Source organism: Hibiscus syriacus, unplaced genomic scaffold (assembly GCF_006381635.1).
Source record: "Hibiscus syriacus cultivar Baekdansim isolate YM2019G1 unplaced genomic scaffold, ASM638163v2 tig00111650_pilon, whole genome shotgun sequence".
Classification (NCBI taxonomy): Eukaryota; Viridiplantae; Streptophyta; class Magnoliopsida; order Malvales; family Malvaceae; genus Hibiscus; species Hibiscus syriacus.
The window spans coordinates 893,354-910,846 of NW_024063146.1; the positions used below are offsets into that span (position 1 = coordinate 893,354).

Below are 17,493 nucleotides of genomic sequence, written 5' to 3' on the forward strand. Positions count from 1 at the left end.
TTTTACTTGTAATATTTTTCAAGAACATGCTTCGTAGAATGGCGTAAAAAGCACAACTTTATAGAAGTGGTACAATTCAAGACAGCATTCGAACGATATGTGAACTAGAAATAAATCGAGTTTATTTTTATAAAAATAATACTATTGATTAATTCATTTTTATTGAATTCAGATAATGGCATTGCATGTTTCTTTAGATAGTGTGTATTTTATGTAATTACTAATACTCACTTTCTATTTGATTTTTGATTTTTGATGACTTACAGAAGAAATAGATGCAATAGCCTTCCCATTGGAAGATGTGTGAATCCTATGATTTCTTCTCAAAATAAGGAATTTTCCTTAATAAATAATTCAAAACAAATTAATGTTCAATAAATGGATCATACTTTAATTTTATATTCAATTTTATAGTTTCCACTGCCACGAAAATGTATAAGCGACTAGGTACCAATTTTGGGCGCTGTGGTGGTGATTTTTCTTCCCACACATAATCTACTCTTGAACTCTTTAAATCAAATTTTTGGTAAACGTAGACCGATTTATGTCTTTTAAATATATTTTTTAAATCGTTTAAAAGGCATTTTTTTAGGTATTTGACCTACCTAACCTAAAGGTCAATAGCGTCCACTATAAGAAAAGATACCTTTAATGACACACGAACGATGACACTCGCTAATTTATGACTTGCAAAAAATGTGTGTCATAAAAAATGTCATGTTTTTTAAAATCTGAATGATTTATTACTTACAATAATGTGTGTCATATTTAATAGTCATAATCCAAAAATTTAGCAAAAACATGGAGTACACTTTTAATTGTGTGTCATCTGTAAAAGTTGTCTTTTAATTCCCCCCCATTATTTTCATCCTTTCCCGCTTCTTGTCCTGGCCTCCTCGATAATCAGTTCACGCACGCATACTTCCCCCCTTTTTCTCTTTTTCCCTTTTTCTCTTTGCATCAGTCCACTGGTTCGCCATTCACCAGAAGGATTGGGGTGCCCTTGAACTCTTCCGCCACTTCCTGTTCCAGGAATCAGGTCTATCAAAGGTTCCCATTCTTAATCCCAAGATGTTGAGATGAGCTCAGCACAACAATCTTGTCCGTTACCGTGGCATGATCCAGGACATCTTGGGATATGAATTCTATATTGGCGCTTACAGGGATGTATGTTTCCTTGCTGCTCTAAAATTTAATTCTCACTTAAAAAATCTGAATTAATGGGTTTGATGTTTCTCTTTTCTGTTGCTAAATAAAGGGTGAGAGTTTATAGCGGACCAACAACTTCACGGATATTTCTCAGTATACGTTGGAATCACCTTCTGATACGTGCATTTGGGAACGCCGCTTGCTCTACTATATTCCTGTCAGTTCTCTTCTTGTATTTTGAGGTTTTTATGGTTAATTGTAGTGTTTAAATGATGACCAGTTGATAGGAAATTCGTTGTTTGAAGTTTTCTTTTTCTCTTGTTTAAACTAGGTTCTAATAAACTTTTTTATAGTTCATTTATTGGTCTCTTTAGGTTCTAGGACAGAGTTCATGTATTGAACCTTCTTGCGATATGGATTCTAGTTGGTCATCCCAAAGTAGGGAGTAGCGACGTAGGATGGATAGTGAAGATGGGGACCCCATGGATTTGTTTGGTCTTGCTCCACTTACCATTTGTCTATTCATTTCATTGTGCCTCATTCTCAACTTGATAGCCCAATCATATTACACAATCATAAAAATATGCTAGTCGCGTTTACCAAAAAAATAGGGTAGTCTTTATTCCATGTTTTTTTTTCCTGAAAATGAGGTGATGATCTTGCCTGCAATTTGTGATTATTTTCACCCCAAACTAGTTCGAATATTGTTTATAAACTTGCTTTGGTGAATCTTTGAATTGTTCTCTAGTGAAGGGTAAGGTATGTTGAACACATTTGGAACTCCTCAAGAACAATGCCTACTTATTGGGTTCTTTTATTATTGGGTTTTAATGTATTTGTAGTTTACCTAATTGAACTTAGATGTTGTATCTTATTTCAGGTTCCCGAGGACGAGGTTAAAAGTTCTTCAATTACCAAGAAGATGGTAAAAAGTCGCTTCTTAAACTTTTTATAATGTTGCATTATATGCATTTTATTGTCTTATCTAAAATGTTAACACATACAAGTTTCATTTTATGAGGTTAAACTTGAATGGTATAGTAATGGATAGAAAAAACAATGGAGGGGAGCTTGACCCCTACTTCAGTAGAAAGATGGACCTAATCAGTTTATTTTTTGCTAAAGAGATGAACTTCCGTCCACTTCACCAGAACATATGGATCTTAAAACTGCAAGCTCTTCTTCCACCATGAATACTTTTTCAATTTGGTGACAAAGATAACCTTTCTTTCCTAGTAAAGGTAAATGGTTTCATGGCATTTTTACATCCAAATATATTGAAATGGTCTATAGATGAGTGGTTTTGTTCTTATCTTTTTAACCAAGGCTGGTTATTTTCCATTTTTTATTGTAGATATATGATTCTCCAGAGTCAGACTTAAATCTGAATGATGTTTTTGAGTTTATTGGGGTCCTCACTTTTGACTCAAAGCTTGCAATTGAGAATGATGACAATAATGAGTTATCAAATAGTTTCTACGATGATGCACTGATCCATATGCCCCTAATAAGGTTTCATCTGCTTCTAGCTGTGAAGTATTTGTGGCTTTAATATCAACACAGTTTGTTTTAGTCCCGTTAATTCTTTAAATAATGGACCAATTAAAGTTATTTGTAATGAAAATGTAGTTTTTGAGATTATATTATTGATGAAAAGGACTATTTTGCAAATACTTCAGTCTCAAGTTACATGTACCTATTTTATCACACTTACTATGGTCAGGAATTTTGTAGCTTGACATGCATTACTGATGATGCACATCATGATTAGCTTGGCAATTGCCTACAAATGTCTTGTTGTAATGAATTGGTTTGTTTTTATTGTGTTGACTTTTTCAAGTCTATTAAGTAAATTTTCAACTCTTTCCTGTTGTGGGTCCCACGCTTGCAGTGTATTATACATAGGAAGCTTGCCGTGCATGACTTTCTGCCTAGCTCCCCAATATTAGAGGTATATACAGGAGAGATTTATGGATTGCTCTACATTTTTCTTTCTTAGGCTGACTAGTTTTGAGTTCAATACTTCTATTATCTAGTGAGGTTTCTGTTATGTTTCTCATATTTCTTCCTTGTAATCTTCGTTCTTCCTACCAAAGACACATTTGGTGAAAGAGATAAGGGGAACTCTGTTCGGGCATCTTACAGTGGTTCTCGAAAATGACGGCATATCTGCTCATTTCATGTTATTGCATCTTCTGTCCAAGGTAATGTTTTCCACTACAACCGTCTTATTTTCTTGAGATTATGTTGGGTGGCAGTTTCTTATCCTATTCACTTGAATTCTGTCTGTTAAATCTTCCCCATTAAAGTAAAATTATTCCATGTTTCCTTTCAACTATTCCTTTCAACTCCCATCTTTGATTGTATGAAACTGATTGACAGGTTCACACTCGAGTAGACGATGTTGCTGTCGGGAAACTGTCACTAAATCTAATAGGTTTAAACAAAGAAAGTGCATCTGTTTTTGGCACTCGACTTAGTCAAACTTTCAAAAACTTGCTACCTTTCACTAATTGCATGCCTCTCACACTGGAATATCTAAACACTGCCTCTCTTGCCCCAAAAAAGAATTATCAAACAAACAGGTATCCTTAATCATATCCCATCAACTAGGGGAAGTTAATGTCTGCAAGCATTAAGAAAGCAGCTTGGAACCTTTAGCTTTTTCGTTTCTAAATAACTTCACGTTGTATTGCAGATTGATTCCTAGAGTTCTTTAGCTACCTGTGGGCTCACACTTGATGGTTAATGAAACACAACTAGAATCAGGAAGCCTCAACTCCATTGGAATTGAGAATACAAAGTTGCTAAAAAATCTGATAGAGTTTCAAAAAGTAAGCTGTCACTTGGTTTATTGAAACATGAGTGCATGTTTGTGCATAAATTACTGGACCAAGGAAGGTGTTTTAAGAAGTTTAATGTGCATATTAGGAATATGTTTGTTCAATATATTGCAACTAGTTTTAACTCTTACAATTATTTTCAATTAAAGTGACAATTTTACCAGAGAGATTCTGCTATGATCTCAGTTGAAGCTGACTTAAAATTGAAATATACTTATTCCGGGTGGAATATGACTTTCAGTACTACAAGGTGGAAATGGAAGTGTATATCCAGTTACTTGTCTTCTAAGAGGGGAAATCTAATATTGTTCCTTCTGACGTAATTGTACCATTTCAGCCTTCTTTTGCACCTTCTGAAATACAAGTTGCAGAAGCATTGGAAGCTTGGATATGGTATTTGGCTACTATTTGATCATTACCACACTCCATTAGATCAGATATGCAGAAGGTATGAATTGAAACTTGGGAGAATTATATTGCACTTAGTAGTTCTGTAACTTATCAAAGTTCTGCAGAATCTTAACTAGTTAACAAACTTAATAGTATGCAATGAATCTTCCAAGTTGTGTTCTTTTTGCTAGGTAGACAAGGTGTGAATTTGTCTGTTGTCGGCTTCACACCACATAAGATGTACAAGTATGGAGCAAATGGTGAAACTGATGATATGTTTGAATACCATGCTACTTTTGATTTTTCACAAGACTCCCCTTTAGTAGAACTTGATGATGATTTCTTGTGTACACGCCCGGATGGCAAGGGCATATTAGTAGAACTTTATTATGCTGTGATATTTTGTATCGACATATGATTACAATATTTTTGATAACTTAATGTGAATATATTGTATGCAAATGGATTGATTATATATAATATGATATATATATTTAGTATTATGAGTCATTAAATGTGATTTAGTTTGATTATTTGTCAATCTACAATATATATATATATATATATATATATATAATTTACGAAATACAATCATGAAACACAAATGTGTGTCATCTTTTTTAATGACGTGTGCTTCAATGACACGCAATGTAAGTCATACATGCGTGTCATAAATTTATGACACATAAATGTGTGTCATCTTCATTTATGACGGGGGCTTCAATGACGCTCAATGCACGTCATAAATGTGTGTCATAAATGTGCGCCATAAATGCACGTCATAGATTTATGACACACAATTGCGTGTCATCTGAGATTTATGTCAGTGGCTTCAATGACGCGCATTTGTGTGTCATCTGCACTCATAGATGACGCGTAATGAGCGTCATTAAAGGGGTTTTTCTAGTAGTGGTCTCTACTCAATTTAATCAAATTAATTTAAAATGAATATTTTTAAAATAAGTCGTGATTGAATTTTTCTTTAAAACGTAAAAATTTTAAAATAAAAAGGACGTTATGACACCTTATTCTAAATTAATCCCCAAACTTTTGTACATGCCAATAATATCCCTCTAAATCATTAAAAACTTCAAAGTTGAAAATTAGAATTTTTAAAAGTTTAAGGATCAATATAGAATGAGCGTTATAGTTTGGGGATAAATTTGGTATGCTCAAAAGTTTGGGGATTAATTTAAAATGAAAGCATAGTTTGGAGATGAAATTAAAATATTTAAAAATTATGGACCAATTTAGAATAAGAATCATAATTTAAGAACACATGATACAATTAACTCGTTTTGGTTATAAATACATTTATAATGGGCCTTAGTCTGGTAACTGTTAGTATCCAAAATATCAATGTAACCCATTACCGTATCACATTCATTTTTTATGAACAAACCCTGGTAGTCATTTTTTTTAATAATAGAGGAGGTAATAACCATTACATTAATGTTTTATACGCAGGTAAGGAGGGTCATGAACATCACGGTGGAGAAGAGCGCAAAGCTGAGGTTGAAAAGAGTCGAAAATCAGCACTGAGCCGTCCAATGGAGCATCTATTTTCGCTATGAAATCCGCAGCCGCATTCGTTTTGCGATGGACTTTTTGAACGTCAATGTACCAAGCTTTGTTCGAAAGTCTTGCAATGGAGCAGATGATGGCAAGAGGGTTGTCCGTGGAAGGAGGGGAGAGCAAGTGGAAGGCATCAAAACTGTCAGTTTGCACAACTATGCGCTCAAAACCATTGTCCCATGCGATCTTGATCCCTTCTAGGATGGCTTAAAGCTCTGCTTCAATTGTCTAGGATTAATCGAGGTATCTAAATGAACATAATTTTTTTATATATTCATTCGTTAAAATAATAAATGAACGCAAACGAACACAAACGAACATAAATCACAACAAATGTAACCACATAAAATTCATTAATATAAACTACAACTTAGAATTAATTTTTTCGAGTAAAATCATGCATAAATCGTAAATAAGTAACATGAAAATTATAAAGTTAAAGTCTTAAAGCAATTTAGGTTTTTTTTTCTTTTTATCATGAAATAAAAGCGATAATAGTTAAACAGATTACCATATGTTCACGGACGTAAATAAACGAACGAACTATTTTTCGTGTTCATCCATAAATAAAAAATCTTATTCATGTTCTTTCATTTAATACATAATTGAACATACACGAACTTACTGTTAAACGATTTACGAACGGTTAATTGACCATTGATATCGTCTACAGTCATACCTCCGATCACCGAGCATCTTTTACATGGTATCTGAGTTTGCTTCGAAATTCTTTAGCATGAGAATCCAATTTCTTCGAGCCTGGAGCAGGTCATACAATACCTTCTAAAGAAAAATGATCTGGTGATGGAAGTAGAAGAGGGATAATAATATAACGACGAATGATACAGTTTTCCCTAAAATTTTCTGAAGAATAATGATTATATCCATGCTGATAATGATGGCGTATGCATTACCGACGCGCTATTAGTAAATGTATCGCGCGACGTATACTGGTGTTTGTGGCGAGTGGCGACCCATATTTCTCAGTGTTTACACAAATAAAAAAAGAAGAAAATAGCGAAATTTGAAGATACTGCAATCTTAATCCCATTATCTGACTTTAATAATGGAGTTTACAAGGGAATAAGAAGCGAAAACAAAGGCAGACAATCACAGATCCAAGTGCCCTTTTCTCGTTTCTTCACATCTAAGGTGAACATTGAACATTGCCCTCTACCTGTGTTTTCTTTCCCATGCTTTGGATCTCATTTTGATTGCTGCTCTTTTAGTTTTAACTTTAATGAAGCTGGAATTCTGTTGTTTGTTTCTTACAGCGCGAATAACGGCAAAGATTTAGAAAGATGGTAAGCACGCAACCATGTCAAGGAGGCCAGTAAACCCCACGCGCCGCTTTTCCGACGGCGGAAACTTTTCCTTTGCTTCTGCTATGCATTCTAAACCCTGATCTTCTCCCATTTTATCAAACCTGTTGTGGTATATTTTTTTCTATTCTTTTTATTTATGTATGGTTAAATTACATATTTAGTATTTAAATTATTAGTTTTGATATGTTTTAATATTTAAACTTTAACATTTTTCAATATCATACCTAAAGTTTACTTTTTATTTTATTTTAATACCCATAGTTAAAAATTTAACATGTTAGTACCTAAATTATCATTTTTACTCTATTTTAATACCTAAATTTTCAATTTTTTAAAAACTTAATATGATTTAGGTTATAAACGTATTTTGGTACCTAGACTTTCATTTTTTTAAAACTTAACGGCGGGTACCAAAATGAAACAAAAACTAAACTTTAGGTATGATTTTGAAAAAATTAAAAGTTTAAGTACTAAAAGAGATCAAAATTGATAATTTATGTATTAAATCCTATTTTACCCTTTATTTATTTATTTTAGTTTTGTTACTTTTAGGCCCCGTTTGGTTCAAGGAATATTGTATTACCGGGGGAATGGAATCCTCATTCTCCCGTTAGGTTGACCAGTAATCTCATTCCCGGTAATTTTTTATTACCAACAGTGGATTTTTTAGAGTATATTACCGGGAATGTGATTACCTTATTCCCTTAGGTATTGTTGGATTTCCAACGTTTTGGACTAAAATACCCTTAATTGTTTTTCCCAAAAATATCATTATTCTGTCATTGAATAATAAAAATTCTAAGAAGGTTAAATTATAAATTTACCCTTAAACTATTTTAGATTGACAAAAAAAGTCTATAATTAAAATTTTATATCTTTCATTAAACTTATTTATTTTTTCAATTTTGTAAAAAAATTATATAAATTTTATGAATTTAAATTTTTAAAGAAAATATATAAATTAATTATAGTAATATTATAGTAAAATTCAACTTGTTAAAAAAATTATAATAAGGAAAATTTGGTCAAATATACATTTCAACAATCTTTTATTTCTTTAACCAAACACAATAATTTTATATTCATGCTAAACCAACCAAACACAAAATACAACATTCCTACAACTGATAATCTTACATTCCGTGAACCAAACGCACCCTTAGAAATAGCAAGTTATCCTTCTTATTGGCTATGTGTATAGTGGTCCAGGTATCATTCATTTTGATTTGGATTTCTTGTTTTGTTGTTCAATATGCTAATCTTATTTGTTCAATTATTTTTCTCACACTGCTTTTTTTGGAGGATATAGGTAAATTCCGAGGTGAAGCAGTTCGTCGGAATGGAGGTACATTTTATCTTACTTTTATGCTTATATTGATTCGATTTTTGCTATTAACTTGTGATTGTGAAGTTACTTTCTGTATGATGCTTATGTGTCTAGCATTTTGGGGTCCTGCTCCCTTAATTACTTTTTAGTCGATTACTTTCCAATACATCTTTAATCAGCTTCTAAAACTATGGCTTTCACAATTAACGGGTGTTTCTTCGAATTTGAATCGTAATGATGAGTTTATTGAGAATTAATGGACTGTATGCTAACCCATTGTTTCTTTCGATGTCTCTTTAGAACTCAAATACTTGCATACTTAGCGGATTCACCAATGCTATGTTTGTGAGTGTAGTTTTGGTTTTGGTTTGTCATATAAATTGAGGATGAATGTACTGATTATCTAGAAGTTGTTTAAGATTCATTACACCGATATTCTTGAGAGGGTACAAATTTGATGAATTTAATTTAGATTCTTTATTTCATGAGTTTATTATTTACTAGATATAATTATCTTTCTTAAGCTCATGCTTTCATATGTTTTATTACACACAATTTGTTAAAAATTTGAAATCGTTATCAAATCGGAGAACATAAGCTTTTTAAGTATGTAAATTTATCAAATTCAAAGGAGACTAGATCTAGAGGCTTGCTTCTGCATCTCATTGTAGTTTGGCTTTCTTTCCCTTGGTACTTATACCAGAGATTCAATATTTCCTGTTGACATGACCGTTTCCTTGAGTACATCTTAGAATTAGGACACTGAAGCTCAGTTTCTCCTTCATTGTTTCTAGAATGAGGAATAGAAAGTATGCTAGCGGTGGGTACATTAGGTAGATATGGCTTGCATGTGCTGTGATAATTGGAACAATTAAAGTGTATGGTTGTACTTGAATTTCTATTATTTGAAGAGGGGTATATATTTGTCAAGTGTAACATTCAAAAAATCAATTAATTTCTTGTTACTTTATAGGTGACTATTCATGCACACTAGAAGTTCCGATGGTAATACCTTTCTTAAAGAAGGTATATGGTGATAGCATGCGCAAGGTTTTGCATGTAGGTCCTGATACCTGTTCAGTGGTATCTAAACTTTTGAAAGAAAAGGAAACTGAAGCCTGGGGTGCAACCTATGATATAGAAGATGCTGAAGTAAGCTGCAAGAGTCTTGTGCGCAAAGGCATTGTGCGTGTGTCCGATATCAAGTTCCCTCTTCCGTATAGGCCAAAGTCCTTTTCTCTTGTAATTGTTTCAGATGCCCTTGATTACTTGTCTCCAAAATACCTGAACAAGATTCTTCCTGAATTGACAAGGGTGGCCTTTGATGGTCTAGTAATTTTTAGAGGTAATTCCCTACACTTTAAGTACATATTAGAAAATAAGAGTTATGCTGCAGATTAAGTGGTTATATATTGATATATTTTTGTTATGGCTTGAGACTAAAAGAGAAGAAATTATCGAAGAATGAGGTTTAGAAGAAAGAAAGAAAGGAGATTACAGAAAGTGAATTCTCAGTCATTCATTTCATAACCATTTTCTGTTTACATTGCCATTTTATTTACATACAATCATAGTAGAATCTATTATGCCAGCTGGACATCTTTACTAACCAATTTGTATCATAACAGGAATGGGCTTCTGCTGGGTTTCTTGTGCTCCACCTGTATCTGCTGGACCATCCTTCTGGATCTGCTGGGTGATTGTTTTAATTCCCCCGTGCTCTTCATTGCTTCCACCTAAGGGTCAATAGCAACCCCTGCCGCTGAAATAATGTCCCAAGTATTCTACTTGGGTTTGTCCAAAAAAACATTTAGAGAACTTTGCAAACAATTGATTAGCTTGTAACACCTCTAAAATTTTTGTAATGAGCAATATGAGCTGCCATAGAACTGATGTAGACTAAAATGTCATAAAAAACACCAATACAAATTTTCTAAGGAGTGAACTAAATAATTCATTCATTAATGCCTGAAAAGTAGTTGGGGCATTAGTAGGCCAAAAGGCATCACCTTAAATTCATAGTGGCCTTGATGAGTTCTGAATGCAGTTTTGTGAATATCTACATCCTTAATTTTGATTTGCCAATACCCTGATCTGAGGTCAATCTTTGAAAAGTAAACAACACCATGTAATTCATCTAATAAGTCCTCCACAACAAGAATAGGAAACTTATCCTTAATAGTCATGATATTTAGTTGCCTGTAATCCACACAGAACCTCCAAGAGCCATCTTTCTTTTTAATTAGGAGGCATGGAGAGGAAAATGGACTCTACTAGGCTGAATAATAGAAGAAGATAACATAGCAGCAATCTACCTTCCACCTCAGCCTTCTGGTTATGTGGAAATCTGTAGGCCTGAGATTGAAAGGAATTGAATCAGGTTTAAGAGAATACCATGTTCATGGTTTTATTGGTGGAAGACCTCTTGGCTCCTCAAAATAGCCTTGTAGTTTTCTAGGAGAGACTGAATAGCTGCAGGAATAGGTTTAGAGGCTTCTGTCATAGAGAATAATACAACATGTCCCAAAATAACAGAATCTAAAGCTGTCATTTTCAATAAAGAAGCTCCTGAAATTTGCTGCAAAAATTGAGATGGTTGTTGACCATGTATAACAATTTGTTCATATTGGTGAACAAAACTGAGAGTCATTTTGTTGAAGTCCATCAAGATTGGACTGAATAATTTCATCCAATGTACCCAAGACCATATCACTCCATTCTAACTGTAAAGTCTGAAATCATGAACAAAAGAGTGTCATTGCATTTGCCATTCAACTTTATACACCTTGCTGCACTATAGAGTTGTTGACCATTAGCCACTTTAATAGCCAAGGTAAGGTGTACTTACATGTACCAGCCTCAGCCCACTGTGGTGTTAAAAACTATGGGTACTACCACTGTCAATTAGAATATTCAATGGTTTACCTTGGATACTGCCCTGAATTCTTAATGTGTTATGACCAATACACCCAATGATAGCATTCATATTTCTAGGCTCTCTTCCTCCTGTATAACTGGCTGTTCTGAATCAATAGGTAGAGTATCTGAAGACAGAATAGTCTCCTCTTCAATCATCATGTTTAATTGTTTTATTTTACATTGATGGTCTTGAACAAATTTCTCACCACACTTAAAGCATAGATTATTTTGTCTTCTGTACTCTATTAAATTCTGTTTTGGTGGAAAAGTGGGTGAACACTTTTGTGGAAATGGTAACTGAGTTGGTTTAGAAACAGGTAGGGAATTGGGTAGGGTGGGTTTCTAAAAGCTGGCCTCATTCTTACTTTCAAATTCAACAGACAATTCATACAGTTTAGCTTGCATGTATGCTTCAAATAATGTCTTAGGGTCTAGGGCCTTGACTTTATGTTTAATATCATCTCTTAATCCACTAATAAATAGAGAGACAAAGAATTCCTCACCTAGTGTAGGATTCTGTGAAAGCATATGAGGCTGTAGTTGTTCAAATATGTCCTAATACTCCTCCATAGACCCTTTCTGTACCAGCTTTGTAAACTCTTCCACTATATCAGCAAAGGCCTTATCACAGAACCTATGACATAGGTCTGCCTCAAACTCATGCCATGTAACATGATGTTTTCGCATGATGTAGCCATCAAACCAAATTTGTGCTTTACCTGTTAAGTACATTGTAGCTACTTCTACTCTTTGTTCCTCAACAATACTACATAATGAGAAATACTTAAGGCATTTATGTATCCAACCTCTTGGGTTACTACCTTCAAAAAAGGTAACTCGATTTTAGGCCTATGCAACATAATCCCTGAAGTATTACAAGACCCCCTATGCCTCTTCTATCCATATCTAAACCCACTGTATTATTATTAACAACACTATTCTCCCCTACTTAATTATTATTTTTGAAGCTGGTTATGTGAGCAGCAACTCATTTGGCTTAGATTTTAGAATTCCAGGCTCATCAGCTTTATAAGTAAACCTATTTTTGTCATAATCACTGTAACCTGTACAGTTTGCTTCCCACATGTTAGATGAATTAGGGGTTTGTACCTGTTCCTCATCAAGTTGATTCGTCATCGTGGTTTTTCTTTGGCATTATAGCGTCAATGGCCAGGAAAATTCAAGCTCTGATACCAATTTGTTATGGATTGAGACTAAAAGAGAAGAAATTATCGAAGAATGAGGTTTAGAAGAAAGAATGAAAGGAGATTACAAAAGTGAATTCTCAGTCATTCATTTCATAACCATTTCTGTTACATTTCCATTTTATTTACATACAATCATAGTAGAATCTGTTATGCAAGCTTGACATCTTTACTAACCAATTTTGTTATCATAACAGGGATTGGGCTTCTGCTGGGCTTTATGCTCCACATGTATCTGCTGGACCATCCTTGGATCTGCTTGGTGATTATTTTAATTCCCCCCGTGCTCTTCACGTGCGTGCCCTCAGGTAATTACTTCCCAATTCAATCCCAATCCCTAACCCTTGATTATTCATTTCCTCCAATTCCCCCAATTCTTCGATACTCATCTCTCGTCCTCCATCTTCTCCCTCTCTTCCCTCTCCAACCATGACAATTTCTTCTAATGGTAACTGTATGATGGATGAATGAGATTTTCTTCTGTAAACTTCATATGACACAAAAATTGCATCAGCAACCTCTATGGCCTTCAAAAGGAAGTTAATTTGTTAAAAAGGTTTACTGTCTTTGGTTTCTTTTCCTGTCATGCCTGCAAATACACCAGTCACATGCCACTGCCAGTTATCGTTGGCTGCCACTGCTAGCTCGAAATGTGTATGTATTATTATGATAAGTAGTTGGTTGCCACTGCCAGTTATCGCTCTTATGCTCTTACCATTTAGATCAGTTCACAGAGTCTGAGGGTAGCCATGAGTGATTTCTACCTGGAAGATTAATCAAATCTGCCTCAACATATTTGATGCATTTTGGTTTTGAGTTTAAAAATTTTATTGCTTTTTCTGTTCAGGTTACCCTGGTCATCAGAGAGCAAAATTGGCAGAATTGTCCAAATTTGGTCGCCGGGGTCTCTTTCGCTCCTTGTGTAACATTGAGATTTGGGATTGAAATAGGCCATAACATATCTCACTTTCTTTGGATCAAAATTGTGATACATCATTTTTCATTTCAGTTAATCTTATTTTGAGATATTGATATCATATTTCTATTGGTTGTTCTGGGACTTTGATAACAGTTTAGGGGACCAAGGTATTGATGAGACTTTATCATCTTTAGTCGGAACTTCTAATGGTCTAAACTCTAAAATGTTCAGAAAGGAAAAGGCTCTCAAGCCTGGACTTTTAGTGAGGGTGGTGATAAATTGAAGTTTTGTGTTGGTCTGATAGAGGCAGAGAACCAAAAAGTTTTGAAAGAATTCATACCAGTTGTGATTTGTTTCTGTACAATGTCTTAGCACAGGAAACATGACCTTAGCATTGATATAGATGTTTCATTTGTCAAGGCTAAAATGTGGAGTTCATCGTGGTGGGTTCGATTTTTCGTCCAGTCTAGTTTAGAAGAAAACAATGGTGCTAGTAAGAAGTTTGAGCAGGCTGCATCAAAGGGATACCATCCAGCTTGTCAAGTGTTTCACCTCAAACCATATCACTGATACAAGAGAAATTCATCAATATCAAGTTTCCTTAATTTTGTGTGTCATGCATTGAAGGTAAACTGCAAAATATATTCCCATCTCAAATGAAATAAGGAAATTTGTGTGTCATGCATTGAAGGTAAACTGCAATATATTCCCATCTCAAATGAAATATAGGCTGTTGAGTAATTAATTTTGGTAAGACAAGTATCACTAGTGTCCTCCTCTTAACAATATTAAGTTTGGGTTAAACTATGTTCGTACATAAACTATCATTTTTTAGTACCTAAACTTTCAATTTCAAAACCATACCTAATATTTAGTTTTTGTTCATTTTAGTATTCCCGTTAAAAACTTAACGTTAAGTTTTAAAAAGAATTGAAAGTTTAGGTACTAAGCGGACTAAAATTGATAGTTTAGGTCTAAACACGTTAAGTTTTAACAGCGGAGTATTAAAATGAAAAAAAACAAAAGTTAGATATGATTTTGAAAAAATAGAATGTTTAGGTACTAAAACAGACAAAAACTGATAGTGTAGGTACTAAATACATAGTTTGACCTTAAGTTCGTATTGATTAATTTAATTAATGGAAAAATTACAGATACATGAATTCATACACGCATTTGTTTTATTTATCTTGTGTGCAAAAGTCAACTAACTTCATTTATCAATATTGGTTTGAAATTTACGTTTTTAATGGTTTGATGTCTTTTAGAAAATTGCTTTGGTCTTACTGTTGTCAAGCTGAGCGTCCCTTTCTAAAGGTGTGGCAAGCATGGATGTACTGAGGGGCGGTTGGAGGTATACGTTTCTTGAAAATGTTAAATTATCATATATTTTATATTTTATTATATTTTTATATATAATTTATTTTCATTTCCTAAATTTTAAATTTGCCACTCTAAAACCTTACGTATGTCCCCGAGGTAAGGCTCGTGAAAATCATGCTTAGCATCCAAAGGATTGGTTAGTTAAAAATAATCTGGTTAGTTTGTGAAATCTGTTATTAGATTATAATAATTCGTAGGTATTTACTTATGTAAATTTTATAAATCATTACAATCTTATAATGTATTTTCATCTTTAAATTGCCATTTATTATTATTTTAAAGTCGCTAATTTTATTTAAAATAGAAAATGTTCAAATTACAATAAGGGTGTTTGTTCGCGAAAATATTATTATCAAAGGAATAATCTTTTCCGAATATTCTTACGTTTGTTTACGGAAAATATTGCTCTGGACTACTCTTTTCTCAATAACATTTTTTAGTTAAAATGGTGAGAATGTCATTACATCTAAATTCTTATGTATTACATAATTTCCACTACTTTAGACAAAAATACTCTTGGACTAATGAACTTTTTTTATAAGTTCATTCTCATTCTAATTTTTTTATATTTACTCAAATTATAAACATAATAATATACAAAGAGTTTGATTTACTAAAATAATAATAAATTTGAATTTAATTTTTTTTATTTTTAATATTCATATTCAATATTTATATTTTTTATGCGATAAAATAAATTAGTGTAAAAATGTAATATTTAACTAATATTTAACTTTTAGTTATTAAAAATAGTTCTTATATATTGTAGAAAATACTTTTATCTACTCAATATTATAATTTTATATTATATTTATATAAATAAAATATGATACTTATGAACTTATTTAAAATATAAATTTAATATAATTGATTATATTAAAGTATTTTCTCAAAGTTAGATAGTATAACTATTAAAATTTTATAAATTTTCATCAATATTTATAAATTGATATAAAGTTTAACTTAAAAAACATATATCACAAGGATAATTGATAAAATGTGTATTAAAGTAATTTATATTTTTACAACTGAACACTGTAATCTTACATTCATGCTAAACAAACCAAACAAGGTATACAACATTTCCATAGTAATGTTATATTCCAGTAATGTTATTCCAAGAGTAATCTTATATTCCATGAACCAACGCCCCCTAAAGGTTTATAACCACAATTTGTAAATTAAACATCAATAAGAATATTTTCCTAACACAAGAAAACTAGTCATTTAAGATCACACAATGACCATAATCAAATATATTTGAACAAGAGATAAATATGAATAGATTTGATTGCATTGATAAACGAACCACAAAAGAGAATAAAGTTATTGAAAGACCATCGACATACTGCAAATTACATATCCATATTTAACTCGAGGGTCCAAATTAAAGAAGATCATCGTGGTAACAAATAAATGTCATCTTAATCAATCCTGTCGTGTCAAATCCAACCCTAAAAAATAAACGAAAACAAATAATAATCTATGTAATAAGATACTAGCTTGTGTATTTTATCTACACTCTAAACTTATCCTAAAGTATTTGGCTTCTTATTTCATCTTTGTCAAAGTGTTTTTATTTTAATAATTTAAACTTTGAAGTGATTATAATTTTTATAGATTAACAATGCACATATCTTAGAGATGCAACTATTCAAATTTAGATCCTTTATAAAAACAACACTTCCTTTTATTACTAAAGTTATTTAACGAGGTCAATTAAAATTTATATAAGTATAATAATATTTTTATATAAATTCAATTTGGATATTGGTTTTTAATTCTTCAACACTTCAATTATTACGTTAATCAAAATCAGTTAAATAATTGTTTGATTGATTGAGATTACTCCTACTACAATGGTTTTAATACCCAAATAAGTGCCCTTATACTGTTTTTTTTTCCCGAATAGTGCCTACAATTTTTTTTTTGCTCATCTGAGTGCCTAATGTTATAAACGTTACACTTTAGGTGCCAGGGCCATCAACGACGTTAATTTCTTCTGTTAAGTGACACGTGTCATAATCTGATACTTTTTAAAAAATTAAATAAATTGAAAAACTAAATTATATATTTTTCAAAAAGAAAAAACATAAATTTTGAATAACCCCAAACCTTTGAAAACCTTCATTTCAACCCCTAAATCCGCACCGCCCTGCCGCCCTTTGCTGTCGATGAAGCTCCACACGAAATCACCTGCCCTGGCGACCAAACCCCTATGAAAGCGTGACCAATCGTCGGTCGATCGTGAGAATCGACATTTTATACCCCACGAACTCTAGGATGAAATTGCGATCTTATGCATTCTGACAGTCAATCGCGACAACTATTGACGTTGTATAACTAAGATGATGGCAGAGACTATCGAAGGCGGTGATCGTGACGGAAAGGGCGCCGACGGCGGTTTATTGTTAGAATTTGGGGATTTTAGGAATTTTTGAGTTTTTTAATTTAAAAG

At 32.8% G+C, this 17,493-nt stretch overlaps 1 protein-coding gene and 1 pseudogene across 1 annotated transcript; both read left to right on the top strand.

Moving 5' to 3' along the window:
* The first annotated feature begins 431 nt into the window (after window positions 1–431).
* On the top strand, window positions 432–6,158 carry LOC120166923 (annotated as a pseudogene).
* A 3,453-nt stretch (window positions 6,159–9,611) lies between these two features.
* Window positions 9,612–14,298, top strand: LOC120166913 (probable pectin methylesterase CGR2). Its single transcript, XM_039176079.1, has 3 exons — window positions 9,612–9,954; window positions 13,581–13,637; window positions 14,056–14,298. Exons 1-3 carry the CDS (start codon window positions 9,612–9,614, stop codon window positions 14,220–14,222), a joined length of 567 nt encoding a protein of 188 aa, XP_039032010.1. The 3' UTR covers window positions 14,223–14,298.
* Window positions 14,299–17,493: the final 3,195 nt, after the last annotated feature.